Source organism: Panthera leo, chromosome D4 (genome assembly GCF_018350215.1).
Source record: "Panthera leo isolate Ple1 chromosome D4, P.leo_Ple1_pat1.1, whole genome shotgun sequence".
Classification (NCBI taxonomy): Eukaryota; Metazoa; Chordata; class Mammalia; order Carnivora; family Felidae; genus Panthera; species Panthera leo.
Genome location: NC_056691.1, coordinates 93,221,936 through 93,243,789, shown reverse-complemented (window position 1 = coordinate 93,243,789; position 21,854 = coordinate 93,221,936). Strand labels below are relative to the sequence as shown.

General features: G+C 67.6%; 3 protein-coding genes and 2 long non-coding RNA genes across 6 annotated transcripts; 2 read left to right on the top strand and 3 right to left on the bottom strand.

The window, feature by feature from the left end:
- Nucleotides 1-1,580: 1,580 nt before the first annotated feature.
- LOC122205486 lies at nucleotides 1,581-3,852 on the top strand. Its single transcript, XR_006196092.1, has 2 exons — nucleotides 1,581-2,460; nucleotides 2,706-3,852. It is a non-coding gene; the product is annotated as an uncharacterized LOC122205486 (long non-coding RNA).
- Nucleotides 3,853-4,959: 1,107 nt separating this feature from the next.
- LOC122205637 (endoplasmic reticulum mannosyl-oligosaccharide 1,2-alpha-mannosidase-like) lies at nucleotides 4,960-17,476 on the top strand. Its single transcript, XM_042914220.1, has 13 exons — nucleotides 4,960-5,199; nucleotides 5,702-5,810; nucleotides 6,502-6,617; nucleotides 8,149-8,303; nucleotides 8,594-8,706; nucleotides 10,010-10,195; nucleotides 10,892-11,040; nucleotides 11,380-11,568; nucleotides 13,463-13,653; nucleotides 14,530-14,650; nucleotides 15,415-15,612; nucleotides 15,788-15,919; nucleotides 16,551-17,476. Exons 1-13 carry the CDS (start codon nucleotides 5,089-5,091, stop codon nucleotides 16,761-16,763), a joined length of 1,983 nt encoding a protein of 660 aa, XP_042770154.1. The 5' UTR covers nucleotides 4,960-5,088; the 3' UTR covers nucleotides 16,764-17,476.
- On the bottom strand, nucleotides 5,521-8,855 carry LOC122205643. The gene is made up of 2 exons (XR_006196176.1): nucleotides 8,740-8,855; nucleotides 5,521-8,373 (listed from the first exon to the last, which is right to left on the bottom strand). It is a non-coding gene; the product is annotated as an uncharacterized LOC122205643 (long non-coding RNA).
- Nucleotides 11,476-13,502, bottom strand: LOC122205641. Its single transcript, XM_042914223.1, has 2 exons — nucleotides 13,431-13,502; nucleotides 11,476-13,348 (listed from the first exon to the last, which is right to left on the bottom strand). The coding sequence occupies exon 2, from the start codon at nucleotides 12,374-12,376 to the stop codon at nucleotides 11,690-11,692; it is 687 nt and encodes a 228-aa protein (XP_042770157.1). The 5' UTR covers nucleotides 12,377-13,348; nucleotides 13,431-13,502; the 3' UTR covers nucleotides 11,476-11,689.
- A 691-nt stretch (nucleotides 17,477-18,167) lies between the features above and the next one.
- Nucleotides 18,168-21,767, bottom strand: DPP7 (dipeptidyl peptidase 7). Of its 2 annotated transcripts, none has more exons than XM_042914222.1 (13): nucleotides 21,571-21,766; nucleotides 21,383-21,496; nucleotides 21,164-21,303; nucleotides 20,919-21,082; nucleotides 20,602-20,737; nucleotides 20,447-20,528; nucleotides 20,171-20,337; nucleotides 19,963-20,023; nucleotides 19,529-19,647; nucleotides 19,294-19,450; nucleotides 19,096-19,160; nucleotides 18,666-18,736; nucleotides 18,168-18,541 (listed from the first exon to the last, which is right to left on the bottom strand). In XM_042914222.1, exons 1-13 carry the CDS (start codon nucleotides 21,650-21,652, stop codon nucleotides 18,403-18,405), a joined length of 1,497 nt encoding a protein of 498 aa, XP_042770156.1. In that variant the 5' UTR covers nucleotides 21,653-21,766; the 3' UTR covers nucleotides 18,168-18,402. The 2 variants fall into 2 exon arrangements, 1 of the variants encoding a protein (XP_042770156.1); XR_006196174.1 differs by having other exon boundaries at nucleotides 18,515-18,541; nucleotides 18,666-18,897; nucleotides 21,571-21,767.
- Nucleotides 21,768-21,854: the final 87 nt, after the last annotated feature.

The window sequence follows — 21,854 nt, the reverse complement described above, 5'->3', positions numbered from 1 at the left end:
AGGGACGTGGTGGAAACGGAGATTCACTGCCAGGAAAGGCTTGCTGCCCAGCCTCGGGGAGTGTGGTCAGCAGGCAGCCTTAGCCGTCAGCCCCTTTGGGGTCCGCCTTGCCTGAAGAGAGTCACGTCACACAAAGCCACACCCTCCCGGACACTGGTGATGAGCCGGATGAAGGTCCAAAAGGCTGACCGAGGCCTGGCAGGTTGTCACTGCCAGCTGACCGCCCCCTCCCCTGCCCTATCCAGTGTTGAACCCCGACAGCTGTCCTGTATCCCAAACTCTACCTCAGCGTCTGCTTCCAGAGAACTCCAGCTGGCACAGCTGTTCCCGGACTGGTCTGAGAAGGTGGGCAGTAAGATGGGCCTGGCAGTCTGAGTCAGGCCCACCCCGCTGGCAGCGACTCTTGCGCTGATGGGCAGTGGAGCTGACAGCCCCTGGTCTGAGGCGTCTGTCCAGCCGCCAACGATTGTGTAGGGATGTGTCACCCAGATGGCTGACGCTAAGCACTTTCCTGTTTGACAGGAAGACAATGAATACCTGGGTGCTGGGGGACAGCCACTGAATGCCAGGTGGGGCCTCCGGTCACTAGTAGAGAAGTTCTCATCCCCTTCAAGGGTGCTGGAAAGAGCCCAAGCCTTCACACTCAGGACAGCTGGATCTCAAGGACGGCTGCAGCCAAGGCAGGCCCAATGAGCCAGGGTCAGAAGCCTAGCTGGGAGCCTGGGGCTGCACACTTGGGGTGGAAATGCCCCAAAAGCTTTGACACGGACTCTCCTAACCCTTCTGAGCCTGCAGACACGGTCCCCACCCGCCCCGAGGAAGACAATGCAGACACTTAGCTTCCTCCCGAGATCATACCTGAGCAATCTCCCCTCCCCACCATGAGCCCTTTGCTGGGCAGAGTCCAGCAGAACCTGGCCAGCCAGCTTTGCACCTGGGGGAAAAGGATCCCACCCGAGGAACCTCAGGATCCTTCCGGCTGACATCAGGGGAGCTGGGGCCAGGCTGTGGGAGTGGATGCTGGAGCCTCTGATGAGGGGTTACAACGTCCCCCGACACGGAAGATGCTGTATTTGGGAACTCTCTCCTGAGAGGCCAGATTAGAGCCTTCACCATGACCTTTAGGACTCGGCTGGACCTTGCGAGGAAACTTGAGGTGGAGAGGTCACCATTGTCACAACAGAAAGCAAGCAAGAACAGGGAAGGAGGCTCAGGGGACCTGGGAGGTTGGATGGGATGGAAACCTACACACACACACACACACACACACACACACACGAATTGGGGATGTGAGGGCCAGCAGCTCTGAGTGGGGTCCACACGACTAGTCGACCTGGAGGTGGTGAGAAAAGACGCCACACGGAGTTTGTGGCCCCAGTGGGAGAGTCACACAGGCTGTAAATGAGGAAGGCCTCCATGCAAAGAGTAGGGAAACCAGTGTCCTTGAAAAACAGCACCAGGCACGGCAGAGACAGACATGGCTCCCCAGCACTCATGACAGGAATGGTCAGGACACTTCGGAATTCCTAGAGCTTCTGGAAGGATAATAGACTCCAGGCTTCCAGCTGTCGACAGGAGAAAAGAATGGGGGCGCCAGGCCCCTGCTGGGAGCTGGGACCGTGACCCCAGCCCCTCAGGCTATTCCCTCCACTGGCCCCTCAGTGCCAGGGGCTGCGGCGGGTACCCAGTGCCCAGACACCAGGGGGGCCACCTCTCCCCTGGCATCCAGTCCTAGGCACCCGTGAGGGGCCAGATCAGCAGAGCCACCCCCTGCCCAAGGCCACAAAGGGAAGGTGAGTCACCTGTCCCCGTGCCAAGACTGTCCCTGGCCAGCACGACTCCAGTCTCTGCCCAGGTCCGGCCTGTCTAGCACTGGGACAGGCCAAGGCTGGGGTCCTGCGCTCTGGTTCCAGCCGACAAACCAGGGCCCCAGGCCAGACGATCGGGTAGCAGCCAGTTAGCTGCCCCACACACTGCCCCAGGACTGTCACTGTGGCAACCAGAAAGGCCACAATGACTGTCCATCATATAACACCAAAACATTCCCACTGGTATGGCTGCGACCCACAGTGCGTGTTCCCATCCCCGCTGATCCTGGATGAGAACCGGGCCAGGGCTCTGCAGCCCTGACTTGCTCTCTGGCCTGCCAACCCCGGGGTCCTGAGGGGTGGCGCTGGTCCCGTCATCATTCCTGGGGACACAAGTGACCAAACAGGGCTCTTTGGCCGTGCTCCTGGCTGTGAGGTCTGGGCGAGAGGCAGAGGTGCGGCGTCCTGGGGGAGGGCAGCAGGCCTGCCTCTGTCGCAACGGAGACGTACGTGAGGACGGCGGCACCTCAAGCCCTACGCGCAGATCCGCCCGGCGGGGAGCGCCGGCCACCCCAGCTTTTCTGCAGACCCACGGACGGACGAGGCGAGAGGAGGGGACGGTGTCCGTCCCCCGCAGGGTGACCTACCAAAGGTGCTGCTCCCTCCCTCTCTTGCAGCTGACCAAGTACCTGGCATGGCGGGGGGGGGGGGGGGGTGTCGCGGCCTAGCCCTCCAGCCCCCCAGTGCCCACCACCTACCCCCCCCCCCCCCCCCCCCCCGCACAGCCTGCACACCTAAAACTGAATTCTCTCAATCTCCCTTGGAGGCCTTGGCTCCTCGGCCAGGGCTGCGGTTGGTTCAGGCTGCTGAATTTTAGGTCTTTTCCCCAACAACCAGTGGGACCAATTCCAGTGGCCGCACGTGGTGGCTAATTAGTCTGAAATATAAGCAGGCGGGGAGCACCGTCCCCCAACCAGCTTGCCAGTAGCTTCCGACAGATCGTGGTGCTCACGGACCTCCCGCGCTCTCTGGAGGGAGACACAGACTCCACGTACGGGGCCACGGTCCCCACGCTGCACCCCTGCGGCCCCACCGAGGCTGGGGAAGACCCGCTGGTCCTGGCCCCTAGCCCTGCTGCTCCGGGCCCCTAGCCCTGCTGCTCTCCCCTCCGGAAAGCAGCACGGGGGCACCTCCCCGCCCGCTGACGCGAAGGGCGGCGTGGAATGCAGCCTGCCGCCCCGCCAGGCCGCCTGCTCCCACACCCTCACGCTGCGGCGACACCCCCACGGAAGCCGGTTTCCCCAGGGCAAGGATGTCACCTGGGCGGTGGGTTCAGAGGCTGCTGACTCCTCCAGTGGCTTGTAGTGGACCAGCGGAGGGTGGACGCGTGTCCCCGCACCCGGACCTGGGCGTGGCGGCGGGGTCGGGGCCAGGCCCAAAGCCCGGAGGAGGACTCTGCTCCCACCCGCGCTGTGCCAGTCCTTCGCAGACCTCAGAGCTGAACCGCGTGCCTTACGACGCTTCTCCCAGCTGCTCCGCTGGCAACCAGAGGGCCTGGGACAGAGGAGGGCCAGCCAAGGCGGGGGCCCAGGTCCGGGGTCCTGCCCACAGCTGCTGCTCCTCACTGCCACAGCCCAATGACCGTGCAGCCTCTTTCCTACACCAGCTGGGGAAGCTACTGAAATGGCCTGTTTTTAAAGACCCCGTTTATTGTACAAGAATTACAGCTGCGCGTAAAGTTTCAAACACGGCCCAGAGATCCGGGGGCACAAGAGCCTTCAGAAAGGCTTTTCCACAGGGTTTGCAGCTTACAGGATTGAAGCACGTCCCCAAACCAGGAACACGGGTGGAGCCCTAGGTCACCGCTCACAGGTGCGCGCTGCTGTGCACACTGCACTCAAGAGGCAGGACGGGCCCCTCAGCACAAAACTGTCCCTCCCCAGACAACCGATAAGGAAGCCACGGACTTCTGAGAGGCTGCCAAACTCTTTGATTTCCCACAGAACGTGGCGGATTCCCAATAAACGCAAGATGCCGTGATTGATCCCTGGCCTGGCGAGCGCAGTTTCTGACCGGCACGGGTGCTGGGAACGGCAACCAGGGGTTCCCAGCTCCGTGCATCCAAGAGAGCAAGAGTCCACACGCTGAGCCCGCACCTGCTCTGGGCGGCCCAGGAGGCCCCTCGAGCTCCCACCCAGCTCTTCGCCAGGATCTCAGGGAGGCCAGGGACCACCTAGTGAGTCTGACACGCTGGGCGGGGGGGGGGGGGGGGGGGGGGGGGGGCAGAACCACCCCACCCCACCCCGGCTAGGTATCCAGGGGTGGGCTCCCGCGCCCTCAGCTGGAGAGCCCTGTGATCCACCCTCCAGATACCACCTTCTCCCTGCTGTCGGCATGTGCAGGGACGGACGCACGAGGGCACCGCTGGCACTACCGGCAGAGCCCTGTGTGGGGGAAAGACCCGCAGGGGCCTCGGGGATGACCCCCGCTAGGGAAGGGGGGTGCGGAGAGCAGGAGGCGCTTTCTGGGGCAGCTTCAGACAAGCCAGGGAGGCGCACACGCCGGCGAGCCCGCCACACACCCCTAAGTGCGGCGGCCAGGACTGCGGGAGGCGGCGGGCTCACCCGAGGGGGCCGGCAAGGAGCGGGAACGGCCCTCGGCGCTGCGGGGCTCGCTCCGCCCTGCCGCGTGTCTACTGAGGGGAAACGCGCGCACACGTCGCCGCGGCGGTCGTCCGCGCGCCCCCAAGCCCATCGGCTCCAAAGAGCGGACACCGACAGCCGCCCCGCCTCGACTCGGGCTCGCACCGGACCCGCTGTCCTCTCGCTGAGCTGCGGCCCCCACTAGCTCTGGGCCGGGAAGTCCGCCCGGGGCCGGGAGTCGAGCCCCGGAGCGGGGGCGCGGGGCGCCGGACGTCCTGCCAACGCCACGGAGCCGGCCGGTCTCGGGGACGCGGCGCCCGGCCGAGTCCCAGGCTCTGCGCCGGCGGGCTGCGCGCAGGCGCGGGCGGGCAAGCGCGTCGCGGCGCAGGTGCGGCCGTGCGCCGACGCGGCGGGACGTAAACACGCACGCTGGGGGCCACGAGGGCGGGCGCAGGCGCGGTGGGGAATAGGAGGGCGCGGCGCAGGCGCATTGGCCGCGCGCGCGATGGGCGGGGTGTGGACGGCGCTGCGATGGCTGCCCGCGGGTGTCGGACCAGCGAAGCCCCCGGCGCCTCTCAGAGCCCGGCCTCCTGACGCCGCCAGTGGGCGGGGTCGCCCGGGCCGCCGCCACCGCTGTCATGTATCCGCCGCCGCCGCCGGCGCCACATCGGGACTTCATCTCGGTGACGCTGAGCCTTGGCCAGAGCTACGACGGCAGCAAAAGCTGGCGGCGGCGCTCGTGCTGGAGGGTGAGGGTCGGCGCCGGGCCGGGGTCCCGCGGCCCGCCCGCCGCCCCCTGCCTGGAGCTCAGGCGCTCGTCCGGGCCCGGGGAGCGGTGGTCGCCGGCCGCAGGCCGTCTTTACAGCCCGCGCTCGGCGGGGCGGGGTCGGGGAGGAGGAAAGCTGTAGGCTGCCCCTCGGTGCGGTGGGTCAGGAGCCCCGCGGTCTCGGGCTGCAGGGCATCGGCACCCCCACATCTGGGCAGATGCGGGGTCCCGCCGGCTGCCTGAGACGGAGCACGCGCGTGGCGCGAGCCTTTCCTCACTGCCCCTGCGATAGGACACGTATGGCTTCTGCGTCTGTTGTTTATTTCCGTTCCCCTATACCGTCTGGAACATCCCCGCGGCTCGTCAGTCTCTGCCGCCGGGGCGCTTCCCCCGGTTCAGAAACCGGACCTTGGGAGTTACCCACTGTGCTCCCTGAATTTGCAACGGTTGCACGGGTCCCAGCTGTGTTGTTTTCCGTCCCGTAGAAATGGAAGCAGCTGTCGAGATTACAGCGCAACGTGATCCTTTTCTTCCTCACGTTTCTCGTGCTCTGCGGGCTCCTGTCCTACATCAGCGTGGCTGACCAGTGGAGAGGTACCGGCTGCGCGTGTGCCTCAACCCCGTGCGTGTGCGTCACTGACTGCGGGTGGCTGGGCAGAAGCGGTCTGGCCGTGCGCCTTAAGCGCCTGCAGCGTGTGCGAGTTGGCGAGAAGCGCAGATGAAAAGGAGCGGAGAGTGTCTTTAGCCACCCTGCTAGAACGTGGCTCGAGTTCGTGTGATGTTGCCCGACTGCTTCCTGGGTGTCCGGTGTGAGGGCCGGCCTCTCCGTTCTCTGTGCCTCACGGGGGAGACGTTCGGGTCCTGAGGTCGCGTGCCCCGTCCAGACACGCTCCCTGAACTCCCTCACACGTGTTACCGTGTGTTCCGAGCGGCCCGGGCAGTCTGGGTGAGGGCGTAGGGAACCCCTGTGGGGGAGGAAAGCTCAGGAGCTGCTGCAGGTGGCTGGAGACAGCTGCACCTAGGCCGGCTTCCGCGCTTCCTGGAAGGGAAGCCGCTGAGGGGAGGTCCGTGTGGGCTGGGCTGCAGGACGGAAGCTGCCAAGTGCTGTGAGGAAGGGTTGGTTACCCTTGGCCGTTCTTGAGTTGGTTTAAAGGACCTTCCCCAGGTCTCACGGTGTCCTCTCGTGGTGAGGAGTGCCCGCCTAGACGTGCTCCTCCACGCGCTCGCTCGGGCTCTCCTTGGGGCTGTGCGGCACGTTTGGGATAAAATCTGTTCTCTCGTTTAGCCGTGGATGGCAGGTCAGCGGAAGAGCGGAAGGTGAGACCGGCAGATCCGCCCGTCTTGCCGGCTCCTCGGAAGGCAGATGCTAATCCAGAAAACTCGCCGGGGCTTTTACCCCAGGTACGTTCAGTGAACTACACGTGGGGTTGCGACCGGGGTCGGTCCCACGGGCGTTTCAGAACCGCGCGTGATGTTCCACACGGACGGGGGAGCAGTTCTTCCCCTTGTTGTTTGTCTGATGTGCGCGCCCTGCGCCCCTTATCCTGAGCCAGTAGGATGACGCCTGGGGCAAGGAGGAGGAATATTCTCTCCTTGCTTCCTTCCCCTTGGACACCTGCTGGTGAGCGAAACAGACCCGCCCCTTGTCTGGAGGAGCTGCAGGCCGGCGGGAGCAGGCCGGTGGCCCGTGGTGTCCATCCCGGGAGGAAAATAGCAGTCGCCTCCAGGGATGAGGCTGGGGACGGGACGCTGAACTGCGGTGTGAGACTGGAGAGCCGCCGGTCCCGGGTAGAGTCGGGAGAGCAGGGCTTGAGTCCAGTGACGTTGCCCGGGGCAGGGGGAGCTGGGCTTGTTCGGGGAGCTGCAGTTTCAGAGGGCGTGGGCGGGGAAGGGGGCCGGGGTCGGGCCCCACGGGGAGCGGCCAGGAGGCCTCTCTGCAACCCGTCTTACTCGGAGGCTGTGCGTCAAACAGCTCACGTCCTCCCTCGTGGAGCCGACACGCACGTCTCTCGCTCCTCTTGGCCGCTCTCGCGCACCTGGGCTCTCGTGACGGCGATGGGAGCAGAGCCCGCCTGCACGGCTGCCCGCCGAAAGACACGTTTCCGTTGCTCGGGAGGCCCGCGCTCCCGTCTGTGGTGGCGGCCGGGGTCGGTGTGCACGGCTCCCCGGGTCCGGGCCTTGGGGCGCGGGGCGGGGCCCCTTGTGGCGGGGCCGCTGGGACCTTTTCTGCTGCTCAGACTCCGGCACTTGTGCCCCAGGCCTGGGTCAGCCCCGGTGCTTTGTGTGCGGCCAGATCCCGTTCTCTCGGCCACGGGCGTCCCGGCTCCGTGGCACTTGTGTCTTTACGACGAGGACCTCTTCACGGGTCCTGTGGGTACCGAGCGGCAGAGATGTTTTCGATCCCTGAGTCGGCCTCCTTGCTGTGTCCTGCGGAGGAGGGGCCTCCTCCTGCCCTCTGCTGACGACGGGCTACGCCTGGGCCCCTGCGCTCCGTCCCTGGACCCGGTGCCCCGGCCACCCGGTTCTGAGGACAAAGGGTGGGAGTCCTGGGGCACAGGCCCGGGACAGCGTTCTTTGCGCCTCCGTCCCCGGGGACGTGGCTCTGACCCTTTATTGCTATCTTTAGGGTCTGTGACGGCCTGGAACCCTCCCGGGCCAGGATTCTAACCCACTGTCCGGGGCTGCGCCAGCCCGCTGGCACAGTCTCCGTCCCGGTTGGTCAGGGCCCGGAGATCGTGAGAAAGGATCTTCTGGCCAAATCTGCATGTTGCCGTGGGAGCGGGAAGGCATCTGCTCCGGGGGCCGTGCGCCACCAGCCATTCCACGCGGTCCGTGGGGTTGGGTCTGATAGGGAGAGCATCCCAGGTGGAAACAGAGTGGCAGCTCCTGGGCCGTTGAACTGTTTTCACGAGTGGCTCTTGTTTTGATCTAGAAGCCTCAGAGGCATTTCCGACGGGGACCGCCCAACCTGCAGATTAGAGCCCCCGACAAAGACTCCAAGGACCGGAGGCAGGATGACACGAGGCGGAGGGACGAGGTGGTGGGCGACGCTCGTCAGGAAGAGAGCACCCAGAGAACGGTGGTCAGGTACAGGGAGCGTCAGAGACGAGGCAGCACGGGTCGCTAGATACGCAGAGGCCGGTCCGTTTGACGTTTCCTGAAAAACAAAGGGATAGGATGGGCGCGCTGTCTGAAGCGGCTTCTCCTCTCAGAGCAGACAGTGGAGAGAGCGGGACCCCGGTGGGGGCGGGGCCCTGCCTTCTCCGCGTCGTGCCGCATGGAGCGGAGGGCCGCCACGAGCCCAGCCAGGCTGTGACCGCGGGCGTTTGCATCTCTGCCCTCAAGCCGGCTGACTCCTCTTCCTCCTCTCCCTGAAGCTGGAGGGGTGCAGTGATCGAGCCGGAGCAGGGCACCGAACCCCCTTCGAGAAAGGCAGAGGGCCCCCCCACCAAGCCTTCCTCACAGGCCCCCGGGATTCAGAACCAACCAGGTAAGGCCCCGCCTGCGCCCCGTCGGGCCTCACCCGGACATGGTGACGGAGAGGGCGCGTGGACACCCAGCTGGGCACCCGGGCGGGCCCCAGCTCTCTGTAGAGCCTTGGAGAGGACACGGGGCTCCACGGCGGCCCGCGGTCCCAGGCCCATCGCGGCAGCCACAGGCCGCCTGTGCGGGAACTGCCCGCGTCCGTGCCAGCGCGGGGCCTGGGGAGAGTGGGGACACGGCCCCGGCTCGGTGGGGTCCTGGGGTCCTGCGTTCTGGCACCTGTAGTTGAGGGCCCTCGGGGCACTGGCGCTTTGTACACTCCGTGCGGCCTGTCTGCTTCGGTTCTCGTGGCGGCCTTTGGGGTCATCGGTCTGTCGTAGGCCCGTTCCACGGACGGGAGACCTGAGGTTAGGCCGGCAGCGGCCACGGCCACTTGCCTCCCGGAGCGGGGGCTCGCGCCAGGTCAGCTGAGCCTGGGGCCCAGGCTGTGACCCTCCAGTCCTGTCGCTGTTGCCACTGAGGGGAGGAGGAAGAAGGAGCCCAGAGCCGGGACGGGCGGCCCGGGCGTGTGGGGGGAGGCAGAGCGGTCGCGGGGCTCTGAGGACCGATGTCAAAGCCGCAGATACCAACACGACTGGGCCTCGGGCCACACCGAGAGGACACGTGTCGCGAAGCCGTCGACGCTCACGTTTCTGTCCGCCTGGTGGCCCTGTAACTCGTGCCTGGTCCTCCGACGTGTGGAGGGGAGAAACCTTCTCGGTCGGTGTCGAGGCCACCCTGGAAGGGCCCCAGGGCGGCCTTGGGTGTGTCCGCCACACGCTGTTCCCTCCCCGAAAACACCCGGAGCTGCTGAGGCACGACGTGGGCACCTGTGAGATGAGGCGCTCTCGTGGAGGTCACCGGGGCCCGGCCGCATTGCACAGCGCGGCTGCCGTGGCGGAGCGGCAGGCACCGGTCTGCTGCCTCACACACCTCCGCCCGCCGCGTGTTCCCCGCAGCTCCAGAGGGTCGTGCCCGCCGGGCGTCTGGTGGAGGCGGACGGGCGCAGGCCAGGCGGATGAGAGGCCGAGCCGTCGCGTGTGGGCCCTGGAGGCCTCGCCACCTTGCAGCCGCGTCCAGCCGTGCGGCTCCAAGCCCGGCGGCGCCGCGCCCCGACCTTCGGGGTCGTCCGCTGCTGACCTGCGGCCCCGGACGGTGTCCCCCCCCCCCCCCACCCCCCCCCCCGAGCGCCCCGCAGCTTGGGGCTGCAGAGGGGCGGTGTCTGAACCCTGGGCGGTTCCGGTCCCCACGACCCGCCGTCTTCCTCCCAGCCTCCCCGAACGAGCGTCAGAGGGCCGTGATAGACGCCTTCCGCCACGCGTGGACCGGCTACCGCAAGTTCGCCTGGGGCCACGACGAGCTGAAACCCGTGTCCAGGTCCTTCAGCGAGTGGTTTGGCCTGGGACTTACGCTGATTGACGCCCTGGACACCATGTGGATTTTGGGTCTGAAAAAAGGTACCTGCCCGTCCCCGAGCACGCGGCCAGGTTCCCCTGGTGGAACGCTTGGGCGCGCGAGTGAGCGAGCCGTGCCCTGGAGGGTGTAGACGCCACTGTTTCCGTCTGAGGAGCTCTCCCTTCCCCTGGGTGGCAGGCAGTCGCTTTGTCCCTTGATGTCAGGCGTCCTGGGGACGCTCGGGGCAGTCGCCCCCTCGGCTCCCGGCCGAAGGCCTGGGCTGGCGCCCAGGGGCAGTTCCAGCCCGTGCTCCTGTGCTAGCCGGAAAGGGGCTCCCTGGTGGGAGGCGGCACGTGATCCGATAAGGCCATCGGCGTCCCGGGTCTCTCCGTCACACCCTTCTCAGGCCACGTGGACGGGGTGTGGTTGAGGCTACGGGTCTTTGGGTACTTCCGAATCGGTCTCTCGGAGTCCGTTTCCGGTGTTCCGTAGAGGCCAGAGGCTCCCCCCGAGTTACTCACGTGGCCCTTTGGGCCGTGGCCTTTACCCGTCAGCGTTGGTGCTCACGACGGCACGCTGGCTCCCCGTCCTCCGGGTGCAGGGGGCTCCGCGGTGTGTCCCCTTGCCGTGGGAAGGGAGAGAGAGCGAGCTCGGGAGAGAGAGACACGAGGACGCACGTGGCCCCAGAGCCGGCGAGCGGTCACGGGGGCGCCGGGACCTGTAACCTATTCCCGCTCCCACCCCGTCTCCTGTCGCAGAGTTTGAGGAAGCCCGCAAGTGGGTGTCTAAGAAGCTCCGGTTTCAGAAAGACGTGGACGTCAACCTGTTCGAGAGCACGATCCGGATCCTGGGCGGCCTTCTGAGCGCCTACCACCTGTCCGGGGACGACCTCTTCCTGAGGAAGGCCGTGAGTGTCCGGGCGCCGGCGGAGGTTCCGCGGCTCGAGGGGGCCCCCGGGGGTGGGGGCGGGGGTCTGTTCCGGGTCTCGCTCCCGCGCACGTGCGTGGGAAGGTCCCTGTCACCGTCGCGACCCGTGGGGAAGTGCTCTCGGGGCTCCTCGGTCTCGCCGCAGTTGAGCGCCGAGGCCACGTGAAGCCAGTGAGGTCCCGTGTCCACTCACGGGGGTGAGCACGGGTGGCGGGGTGGCGGGGGTGGCGGAGGTGGGGCGGGAGGGTGGGCGTCGTGGAACGGAGCCGAGGCTGCCGTGTGACGGGAAACCTCGGTCCTCGTCGTGTCGCGTCATCAGGAAGACTTTGGGAATCGGCTGCTGCCTGCGTTCCAGACGCCCTCCAGGATCCCATACTCGGACGTGAACATCGGCACCGGAGCCGCCCACCCGCCCCGCTGGACCTCGGACAGCACGGTGGCCGAGGTCACGAGCATTCAGCTGGAGTTCCGAGAGCTCTCCCGCCTCACGGGGAGTAAGAAGTTTCAGGTACGGGGGGCCGGCCTGCCGGCCGGGGGCGTCTCGCCAAGCGGAGGCGTGCGTGGACTTGACCCCGGGCCGCAGGACCACCGTCCTTTGTGCTTTCCGGTCCCTCGTCCCTCGCCTTTCCTCAGCTGCGCGGGCGGGAAGCGCGTCGACTGGGGGCTGAGTCCGAGCGCGGGCCCGTGTCCTTGGGGTCCCAACTGCCCCCTGCCGCGTGCTGTGGTGGCCCCCGGGGGTGGTCCGTGCCGGGAGCGAGGCAGGGGCCCACAGTCGTGGGTCTCGGCCTTGCTAGCCCGTCGCTGACGGTCCTTATGGACCTCGCTCCTGGCCCTCGCCCCGACCCCATTGGCCGTGGTCCCTCTCCTCGTGGGTGAGTCTCCAGCACGCGGCGGACCCTCTGGACTTGGCGCTCTGCCTTGTCACCCTTCCTCTGCCTTAAAAACCTGAGCTGCGATTTGAACGTCAGGAAGTTTTGCCTCTTGGCTTGAACGTCGCGCCGCAGTCCCACGTGGGCAGCGGCTGCCACCGTCTGATTCCGGAACCAGGTCCTCACCCCAGGAAGTAGGCCAGCGCACCCTAGCGCTCCCACCCGGGGCCCCCTGCCTCGGTGGCCGCAAATCCACTCGTCGTGCGTGGCTTTCTCTGTGTGGAACGCTCGGCGTGAGTGAGGTCCTACGTACGGCGTGGGCCGTCCGTGGCCGGTTCTGTCGCCACGCGTGACGTTTTCGTCCGCGCTGGAAGCGTCCGGGAGAGGCGCACCCGTGTCGTAGCACGTGTCCGAAGCATCGCTTTTCGTGGCCCGGTGGTCTGCCATCGTGCGGTCGGACCACGTGCTGTCCGGGCTCTGGTGCGTTGAGGAGCATCTGGGTTGTTTCCCACGCGGGGGTGGTAAGAGCGGCGCTCCCGGGAGAAGGTTCCAGGCGCACACAGGGCTCTGGCTTTTCCGCGGCAGCCCGCGCTTGTCCTCCGGTCTTTCTCGGTAGCCTTCGCGGTGGGCACGCGAGGGTGCCTCCTCTGGGCTGTGGATTTTGTCCTGATGACGTGTGGCGTTTTCCAAACGCCCACGGGCCCCGTGTTCATCTCCCGGGTGGAGGTGGGCGTCCGGGTGCCTGTCTGCTTGTCGGCGGATTAGCGGCTTTCCTGTCGTTGGCTCGTACTCCGGAAGCTCGGCGTCTCTCTGTCTGCTCTGAGACGTCGGCCGGGCGCCGTCGCGATGCCGGATCTCTGTAGCTGCTGGAGACCCAAGGGAAACCGAAGCCGCCCCTGCCTCAGAGCACTTTGTAAAAGGGGGCGGGCGTACGTGGCGGGTGGAGGCCAGGAAGTCACTCCCCAGGCGGGGTCCCGAGCACCGTGAGCAAACGCGCACAGGGCCATGGAGCACAGATGCGTGGCGCTGCCTGGGAGGAGCTGAGGTTGGTTGGGTCTCGAAGGATGAGCAGGATCAGCGGGCGGGTGTGCCGCGACCGCGGGCTCGGAAGCAGACGCGCCTGCCTTCCCTCCGGCGAGCGGGAGCAGCCGGCCACGCCTGGGCAGGAGGTCCCGGGGACCGCGGCTGCGGCCTTCAGACACGGTCCCCTGCCAGGAGGAGGAGCTCAGCCCCGTGTTCGGGGCCCTCGGCATCCGCCCGCTCATCGAGGCAGCCGCGTGTGAGGGTGGGGACCTGGTTGCCGTGTGGCCGGGGCCACCCTCAGAAGCCCTTGCCCGGTGCAGCCGGGCAGGGGAGCGCCGTGGGCCGGGACGCCGGCCTCTTCCGTCCTCTTCCGTCCTCCGCTGGGAACGGGCCCGCCTGTCACGGAGGAGGGGTGAGCCGACGAGGCCCGCCTTCCTCGGCTGGCCCGAGGTCCAGCAGCCCCGTCCCCCTGGCTCACCCGCGCTCTCCCCTTGTGTGTGTGTGTCCCAGGAGGCCGCGGAGGAGGTGACGAGGCGTGTGCACTCCCTGTCGGGGAAGAAGGACGGGCTGGTGCCCATGTTCATCAACACGCACAGCGGCCTCTTCACTCACATGGGAGTGTTCACTCTGGGCGCCAGGGCCGACAGCTACTACGAGTACCTGTTGAAGCAGTGGATCCAGGGCGGAAAGAAGGAGACGCAGTGAGGCCTGTTTCTGCTGCCTCGGGGACGGGGTCCCCGAGGCTCCCCTTGTCCCGAGTTCTCGGTCAGGAGGCAGCGGCCGTGCCGGACCCGGACTCGGCCCCTCCGCGGGGGACGTGTCTCTTCCCGGCACGGCCTTCGTGCCAGAGAGGACGCCTGGCTGGTCACGGAGGTCCCCGGCCCCTCTGCGCCAGGCGGGGCCTGGGGTCTGGGCCCGGCCGAGGGGCCCCCGGCTCACCGGCCGAGCTGTCGTCCTCGGGGTTGTGGAGGCGGCTCTGCTTGTCCGCTCCCCAGCAGAAGGTGGCCAGGGGCCCCTGGGCCTCCCCACGCTGCCTGCTTGACGCTTCAGACGTGCGCTTTCCCAGACAGCAGTGCCTCGGGGAGCCTCGTCGTGCGGTCGGGAAAACACAGGTCACTCTAGTGAAGGAACTGGAAATCCTTGAAGTCTCACGCCGGAGGGTGACCACGACCTAGGACCGCTGGGGGGTTGGGGGGGGGGGCAGCTCCAGGCCGACCCCTACGGGCAGAGATCAGGTCATCCCGCCTGGGGAGCCGGAGTTCCCCACGCCTGAACGTGGGGACGTGGAGAGAACCCTGGTGGGCACGTGGGGTCCCGGGTGGTCCACGGGGGCCGGCTGAGAGGAACGACCCTGTTCGGGGGAGCGGCGGGCACAGCCCCGTGTGTGCCCCAGGCCGCTGACTGCCACGAGCCTGCATCTCCGGGCTGGCGTGGTGCCACCCCAGACAGGGCCAGGCCTCTTGGCCACTAGCGTGGGGATGGCAGCTCGTGGCCACGTGCCCGTTCCTGGGTAACCGGGCGGGGGGTCGGGCCGCGCACCCACCTGGCCTGAGCCCACGGGGCCTGCCGGTTCACAGGTTACTGGAAGACTACCTCGAAGCCGTCGAGGGAATCAAAAGGCACCTGCTGCGCAGGTCTGAGCCCAGGAAGCTCACCTTTGTGGGGGAGCTGGCCCACGGCCGCTTCAGCGCCAAGATGGTGAGCACGGTCGTGATGCAGGTGGGGCGTAGGGGGGCGTAGGGGGCCGCACCCACCCACCGGGGCCCCCGGTGGCTCCGCGAGTCTGGACGTTGGAGAGATGGCTCAGATTCTGGTCGTGGGGCGTGAGCCCTCACAGGTCGATGATGGACTGCGCGGCGGTGTGCGGCAAGGGGAGGCTGGGGTCTGTGATGGGTCCCCGGCCCCTCCCCCGGGGTGCCGCTCCTGTCCCCCAAGACCCCCCCCCCCCCCCATGCTCAAGACCCCACTCCCTCCTCCCTCCCCTCTCCCCTCCCCCCTCCCCTCCCTCCCCCCTCCCCCCTCCCGTCTCCCCTCCCCTCTCCCCTCCCCCCTCCCCCCTCCCCCCTCCCCCCTCCCGTCTCCCCTCCCCTCTCCCCTCCCCTCTCTCCTCCCTGCCCCCTGCCCCCTGCCCTGGGTCTAGTTACTTGTCCCCTGCCCCTGGTACTCCATCAGTGTTTGTGGGGTCAGGGCCAGACCCGGGTCAGCATCCGCTCCCCTGGCAGGCGGGTGTCCGTCCGCCACCCTCCCCCCTGCCCATGTGGAGCTCCAGGGGCCGGGCCCGTAGTGGCGTCGCTTTCCACGTTCCTGCCCTTGTGGGCCCTGAGGAGTCCCCGCTCAGGCCCGTCGACCCCTGGGGATGCGGGGGGCCTGAGGTAGCGCTGGACCCTGCACCCGGTGTGGCCCCCGCCCCTGCCCCACGTGGCCACCGACTCACAGTGGTGAGGAAACCGCTCTGGTTTCAGGACCACCTGGTGTGCTTCCTGCCAGGGACGCTGGCTCTGGGCGCCCACCACGGCCTGCCCGCCGACCACATGGAGCTGGCCCGGGCGCTCATGGACACCTGCTACCAGATGAACCGCCAGATGGAGACGGGGCTGAGCCCCGAAATCGTGCACTTCAACCTGTACCCCCAGAGCGACCGCAAGGACGTGCAGGTCAAGGTGAGCCGGGCCGGGGTCTGGGCGTGGGGGCGCCCTGCGGGCTCGGCCTAGCTCCGGCCTAGCTGCTCCCGGGTCCCCCCACCCCCCACCCCCCACCCCCCACCCGCCACCCCAGCCGGCCGAGCTCAGCCCGTGTTGTGTCCCCCATCCCTCCCTGCCCCCCTCCCCCGCCCAGCCGGCCGACAGGCACAACTTGCTGCGGCCCGAGACGGTGGAGAGTCTGTTCTACCTGCACCGCCTCACGGGAGAGCGCAAGTACCAGGACTGGGGCTGGGAGATCCTGCAGAGCTTCAACAAGTACACGCGGGTGAGCGCCCGCCCCTAGTCCCTGCTCCCCTAGGGCAGGGCTCCCCTGGGCAGCCAGAGGGGGGCGGGGGCGGTGCAGGCTCGCCGCCGTGGCCTCGGGAGTTCGGCGCCATGTGCCCCAGGGTCTCGGGGACCAGGCTCTGTGGCCCGGTGTGCACAGGGCGACTCTCCTCCTGGATCCTCCGTGTGGCCCCGGGCGGCCCTTTCCCACCCCAGACGGCACCGTGACCGTGGCCCCGACACCCGTCTCGCGGTCTGGGCCGTGGCTCGGAGGTCACGCCGTGTCCGGGGCCTGCCACCCACCCCGGCAGAGAGAGAGCGCCAAAACCCGACCCGCGTAGGCCCCCTCCGGGTTCCGGAGCGCGGGCTGCACGTCGGGTCACGTGAGGGCGGCTGGCGTCTCTGAGGGGCCGTCTGGAGGAGCTGCGGCTGAGCTCCGGGGGGCCGGTCCCCCCGGTGGACCTTGGGGTCGTCTGCCTCAGACCCTGCCCTCGGCCACGGGTGCCGCGGTGAGGCGCAGAGGCCCCGGCCGGGGGCCTTGCGGCCGCCGGCGCCCCCGAGGGCTGAGGCCGGCGTGGGGAGCTGGCTGGGCCTGGGGCCGTGGTGACGCCGCGGTCTCCGCTCTCGGGCAGGTCCCCTCGGGTGGCTATTCTTCCATCAGCAACGTCCAGGATCCCCTCAATCCCCAGCCCCGGGACAAGATGGAGAGCTTCTTTCTGGGGGAGACGCTCAAGTACCTGTACCTGCTCTTCTCCGACGACCCGGCCCTGCTCAGCCTGGACGCCTACGTGTTCAACACTGAGGCTCACCCCTTGCCCATCTGGGCCCCGCCTAGGGTGGGGTGACCCCCCTGTGGGCACTGCCCGGGGGCCTCACACGTCTTGCGTTTGTGGGTACCTGTCCTCGGAACCCTGGCCTTGGGTAGGTTCGCTCTCCTGACCTTGGCCGCGGCGTGTCCCCTCGGCCGACTGTCCGTGCTCCAGGGTCAGGCTGATGACATTCCCCGGGGGGTTACCGAGCCTGACATCTCAGGGCCTCAGAGGTGGTCAGGGCAGCTGGGCGCCCGGTGCTTTGCCGCTGGCTTTGCACTTCTGGCTTGTGGTTCTCATGACGTCGGATGGTGTCGTGAGGTCAGCGCTGTGAATCCCCGAGGCCCCACCTGCTGGGGACCTTCCTGCTTGAATCATGACTTACATTCCTGATCCCCAAACGTCTTCTGTGTGGCCCCAGTGTCTCTGCTTGTCCCCTGGGGCCGCTCTGGGTCTCCTGGACCCACACATGTTCTGAGATGAGCTGAAGGGACAGCCCGACATGCGGTTCAGCCCGGGCTCTCCGAGTCTGTGAATGTGCCCTGACCCGGGAGTCCTGGGGGGGGGGGGGCACTTGTGACCTCCTGCGAATCCGGGCACCTGGCCGGCTGTGGTGTTTACATGTTGGACTCAGGGATCCTCCCCCGGCCCTGCAGGGGCGGGGAGGGGCGGGTGGACGAGTTCATCCTGCTCCTGGACCACCCGACAGAACGGACTTTCCAGGCAGCATAAACGTGGATTTGCCCTGACTGGTGTCTCCCGTGTCTGTGATGGAACCTGTGTTGCTTGAGCCATGGGCGGGGCATGCGTCACACTCCCACCGTCACCATCAGGCTGGAGAGCTGGTAGGAGGCGGTGTGGACACGGAGTCCAGGTTCCCGTGGGAGCTGATGCCCTGCACCTGCTCCTCCTCCAGCAGCTGCTGTTTCCCTCCTTGAGCACGGACTCAGGGCGCTTTTCCAGAAACAAACCTCAGCTTCTGCTTGGGATCCTGCCTCCTGGAACCAGGTGGCCCCGTGGGACAGGCCCAGCTCCTCTCTATGTGATACTCTTTCCGGAAGGTCCTCTTTGCCTGAAAAGCTTGAGTCTCTCTGCGTTTGCAGAGACCAAGGCTCCCAGTGCTGGGCAGGACCTCAGTTCTCAGACACTCTATACTCCTGTCGCTCCAGCAGCCCTGGGGGCCGGTGGCCGCTCTTGGGGCTGCCTTCTGCTCTTGGCCCCTAGTCCCGTGTGTTTTGTGCCTGGAACAGGGCTCTGTACCCCCTCATGGCTGTTGGCTGCTCCTCTGCACCCAGGGGCCTGGTTGGCAGCTGCCCACCCAGGGGTGCAGCCGCGGTGGCAGTCGTGGGCAGAGCTTTGTGGCCCCCCTCTCCAGTGGGCCACCCGGAAGGACGCCTGGGCCGGCCACAGGGGGCCCCAGCGCCCACCCCTTGCCCTGAGACCACACACAGGTTGAGGGCTTTGTTTTATTAAACATGAGGCTGGTTTGAGAGGTGTGGCAGTGTGCCCGGTCTGTCACCCCATGAGGACCACAGACACCATGCTTTGTGCTGTGTTGTGCACAGCCAGGCCACCAGATGCTTCTTTGGCCCCTCCCTTGGCCTTAGCCCCTCACCCCCAGCGCCCTGAGCTGCTCCCCAGCGGGCCTGTCCGGTCCCGAGTCGGGGAGCGCTCCTCAGCCCCCCCCGAGTCCCCCACGCTGGGCCAGCTGCAGCCGCTGTTCTCTTCTGGCTGCGGCCACCCACTCGCCGATGAGCCTGGCCTCGAGCCTGCGAGCCTCCCGGACAGACGTGGGGTCTTGTGGGTGAGACGCTCTAAGGAGAAGGCGCGGGGGCCTCAGCCGGGCAGCAGGCCCGAGCCTCGCCTCACCCCACCTCGGCCCACACCCGGCCACGGCCTGGGGCCCCACGTCGCTCCCCTGCCGGGGCGGGACTGCACCTGAGGTCTAGGTGGTGGGCTCCCCCCCGGATGGTGACAGCGAGGACGGAGGTGCTGAGGTTTCTCTGTATCTGTGTCGGTCGAAGGACATTCCGTCGGCTACTCGCCGTGCTCTGGGCCACGGCCGACCCCACCTTCGCCCGCCCGGTGCCACCTGCTCCAGGGCCTCGTGTCCCAGCCCGTGGGGCACAGCCGAGGCCATGACTTAAAGACACTACGTGGCCGTGACGGCCTCATTGAAAGGGGGAGACGGAGATGAACGAGCCAGATGTCAGTTCACGTAAAGAAGTCGGGGAAAAAAGCAAAGGAGAGGAGGGGATAAAGCGGGAACAAGAGCAAAGGCGGCACCGAACCCACAGAACCACGTGTGCAGCCTGGCGAGGGCAGAGCCGGTTCTTGAGCGGAGTCTGGCGAACCCAGGGAGACTCACCCCGCCCCCTGCCCAGGGGTCCAGGTCACCGTTGGAGAAGATGATGTTGCTGGCAGCTTTGAGGTCTGAAAGCACAGATGTGGGGGGTGGAGAGCAGGCCCAGCCCCCCAGCTCTGAGCCACGGAGATCGGGGGAGTGGGGGGAGGGGGGGGAGTCAGCTCAGCACAGAGGGAAGGAGGCCACCATCTCGAGCCTCACCTCCCGCCCCGAAGCTGATCCGCAGCCAGTCCCTCCGGGGCCACACGCCCCACGTGTCCAGGCAGTACTGCTGGCGGAGGCCCTCCGTGAACGGCAGGTCGGGGAAGAGGTCGGTCACGTTGTTGCTGGAAAAGGTCAGGTTGATCTCGGTGCAGGCCTGTGGGACGCCACACACCGAGGTCAGCCCGGCGGGGCGGGCGACCTCACCCCGCACCCCCGCGCGGCACCCCCGGACCTGGTAATCCCAGGCCTTGGCGTCAGGGCCCGAGCCGCAGCCTGTGGGGTCCGCGCAGGCCTGGTACTGTCGGTAGATGTCATAGCAGGGCTCCGTGCCCGAGGAGTTGTACACCAGCCCTGGTGAGAGGGGCGCTGGGGCCGGGGGCCTGCACGGCCACCCCGCCCCCTCGGTGGGGGACACGTGCCCGTGAGGCGTGGGGCTCCTGGGGGCGGGGCTCTCAGCTGCCGCTCCGGCTGCTGAGGGTGGCCAGGCGGTGGCCGGGCCGGAACTCGTCGGAGACCCCGTGGAGCAGAGTCTCCCCCACCGACCCCCGCCGGGCTAGGGACTGCACGGGGGCAGCTGTGCTCCTGGCCTCCACGTGACCCTTGCCCCCAAGCCACACCCACCCCCCCACGCTCAGCACCAGGCCCAGGGCCGAGGGGCAGACGCACCAGCCAGCGCTCGGAGCCCCTTGATCCTCCGGGTCTCGCTCAGGAGCCGGTCGCAGCCAACCTAGGGGTGCCAACCAAAGACCCACGCTCGGCCTTCGCTGGTCCCAGGCCCCAGAGTGGCTTCAGGGTGCTCGGGCTGGCCACCGCTGGCCACCCCGGGGCGGCCGGGCCCCTCTCCGTCCACAGATCCCAGCCGGAGTCCCCTTGCCTTGACCGGGTTGGCAGGAAGGTGCCCTATGAAGTCAGTGGGATACGGGTAGTCCATCATGGCCAGCACCGTGAAGGCGTTGCGGGCAAACCCGAAGAGCTGGGTCAGGTCCTTCTGGCCGGAGAGGGGCTGGCAGGTGCCGAACTCCTGGCTGACCGTGTCATAAGCTGCCAGAAGAAGGCGGGACGGTGGCCTTCGGAGGCTGCTGTTGGGCGAGGATTGGGGGGAAGGAAGGAGGCGAGGGGCGGTCAGTGGGTTGTGGGGGGGACTGCTCACCTCCCCGTATGAACAAGTCCTTGATCTGCCGGAATGCGTCCCGCACGCCCTGGGCACACTTGGGACTCTGGCCTTCAAAGTCCTGGAGAAAGGAGGATCGTGGCAGCTGCCACCATAGCCTGGTCCGGCCCGTGGGCCCCAGAACCTTCACTCACCGCCGAGACATCCCGGAAGAACTGGTAGGAGTCACCGAGGCCGGCCACAGCCACAACGGGTGCACTGGCTGCCAGCGCCCCAGCCACGAGGTGCGGGTACTTGATCCTCATGTAGGCGCTGAGCATCCCCCCGTAGCTGGGCGGGGACACAGAGCGCCTGGGGCCACAGCCTCCCCAACGCCCCTCTCCGCTCTCCCTTGTTGGAGCCCACGGTGCCCCCAGGAGGACCCGAGACTTCCGCGTCTCCCAGAAATTCTGGCCCTGGGGCCGGCCACGTGTTTGTGCCTCAGGGAGAAATGAGACGGGCGAGAACCCACCTGCCACCGAACACGATGGCGGGGGTGTCCTGGGCCCCAAGGTCCCGCCGCAGCGCGCTGAGCAGCCTCGCGAAGTCGGCCAGGGCCTGTTCCACGGTCAGCAACTCCGTGTGCCCGCGCTGTGTGGACCGCTCTCCGAAAGGGAGCGACTTCCCGTAGTACCGCTGCAGGTGGCCGACGAGACGCTGAGCCCGGGCCCCGCCCGCCCTCGCCCGCCCTCCCCTGCCACGAGTGCGTGTACCCACGTGCTCCGCGAAGACGACCAGGGCCCCCTGCTGTGCCGCCAGCTCCAGGATGAACCCCGAGTTGTTGGCGAAGGACCACACGTTGCCCTCATTGCCCGTGTAGAAGAATATGGGCCCCTCGCCCTTTTTCCAGAACTTCTCTGTCGGGCGGAGGCGGGAGGGGGCGGGTGAGGCACAGGGCGGGACCTCAGGGCCCCGGGACCCCCGGGGCCACCTCACCTGACACCAGGAACCGCTGGAGGAAAGTCTTGTTGCCGAACCTCTCGAAGTTGAAGTGGTCCAGAAGCTGCTCAAAGTAGCCCTCCTGGAAGTCACACTGGGGGACTCTGTGGGCTGGAGGGGCGTGGTGCTCAGCGCATGGGGACACTGGGCACGGCGGCGGGGGGCGCCCACGGGCCCGCACTCACCCCCAGCCTCCGGGCTGCACAGCCCCAGCGCCAGCAGCAGGGTCAGGGCCCGGGGGAGGGCCGGCTGGAGCTGGGTCCCCATCTCCGCTCTGCCGCGGGCTGCGGTCACATGACCGGCGTGCCACCCTCACGTGACAGCCCGGGCGGGGCTGGACTCTGGGCCCGACCTCCCCTGCCCCGCCGGGCTCCTGATGCCTTTTCTCCGGGTCCTCCAGGTTCCTGCCACCCACCGTGTCGCTACGGAGACGGTCACCTTGGAGACACAGGAAGCGGGAGAGGGCTCC

What these genes read in the sequence shown, in the direction of transcription:
- LOC122205637 (XM_042914220.1), top strand. Translation starts at nt 5,089, where the DNA reads ATGTATCCGCCGCCGCCGCCGGCGCCACATCGGGACTTCATCTCGGTG. An exon ending in GGCGGCGCTCGTGCTGGAGG is followed by an intron (nt 5,200 to 5,701) that starts GTGAGGGTCGGC and finishes TCCGTCCCGTAG; the next exon opens with AAATGGAAGCAGCTGTCGAG. An exon ending in GCAAGGACGTGCAGGTCAAG is followed by an intron (nt 15,613 to 15,787) that starts GTGAGCCGGGCC and finishes TCCCCCGCCCAG; the next exon opens with CCGGCCGACAGGCACAACTT.
- LOC122205641 (XM_042914223.1), bottom strand. Translation starts at nt 12,376, where the DNA reads ATGGCAGACCACCGGGCCACGAAAAGCGATGCTTCGGACACGTGCTAC.
- DPP7 (XM_042914222.1), bottom strand. Translation starts at nt 21,652, where the DNA reads ATGGGGACCCAGCTCCAGCCGGCCCTCCCCCGGGCCCTGACCCTGCTG. An exon ending in GGACTTGTTCATACGGGGAG is followed by an intron (nt 20,338 to 20,446) that starts GTGAGCAGTCCC and finishes TTCTTCTGGCAG; the next exon opens with CTTATGACACGGTCAGCCAG. An exon ending in TTCCTGCCAACCCGGTCAAG is followed by an intron (nt 20,024 to 20,170) that starts GCAAGGGGACTC and finishes TGGCACCCCTAG; the next exon opens with GTTGGCTGCGACCGGCTCCT.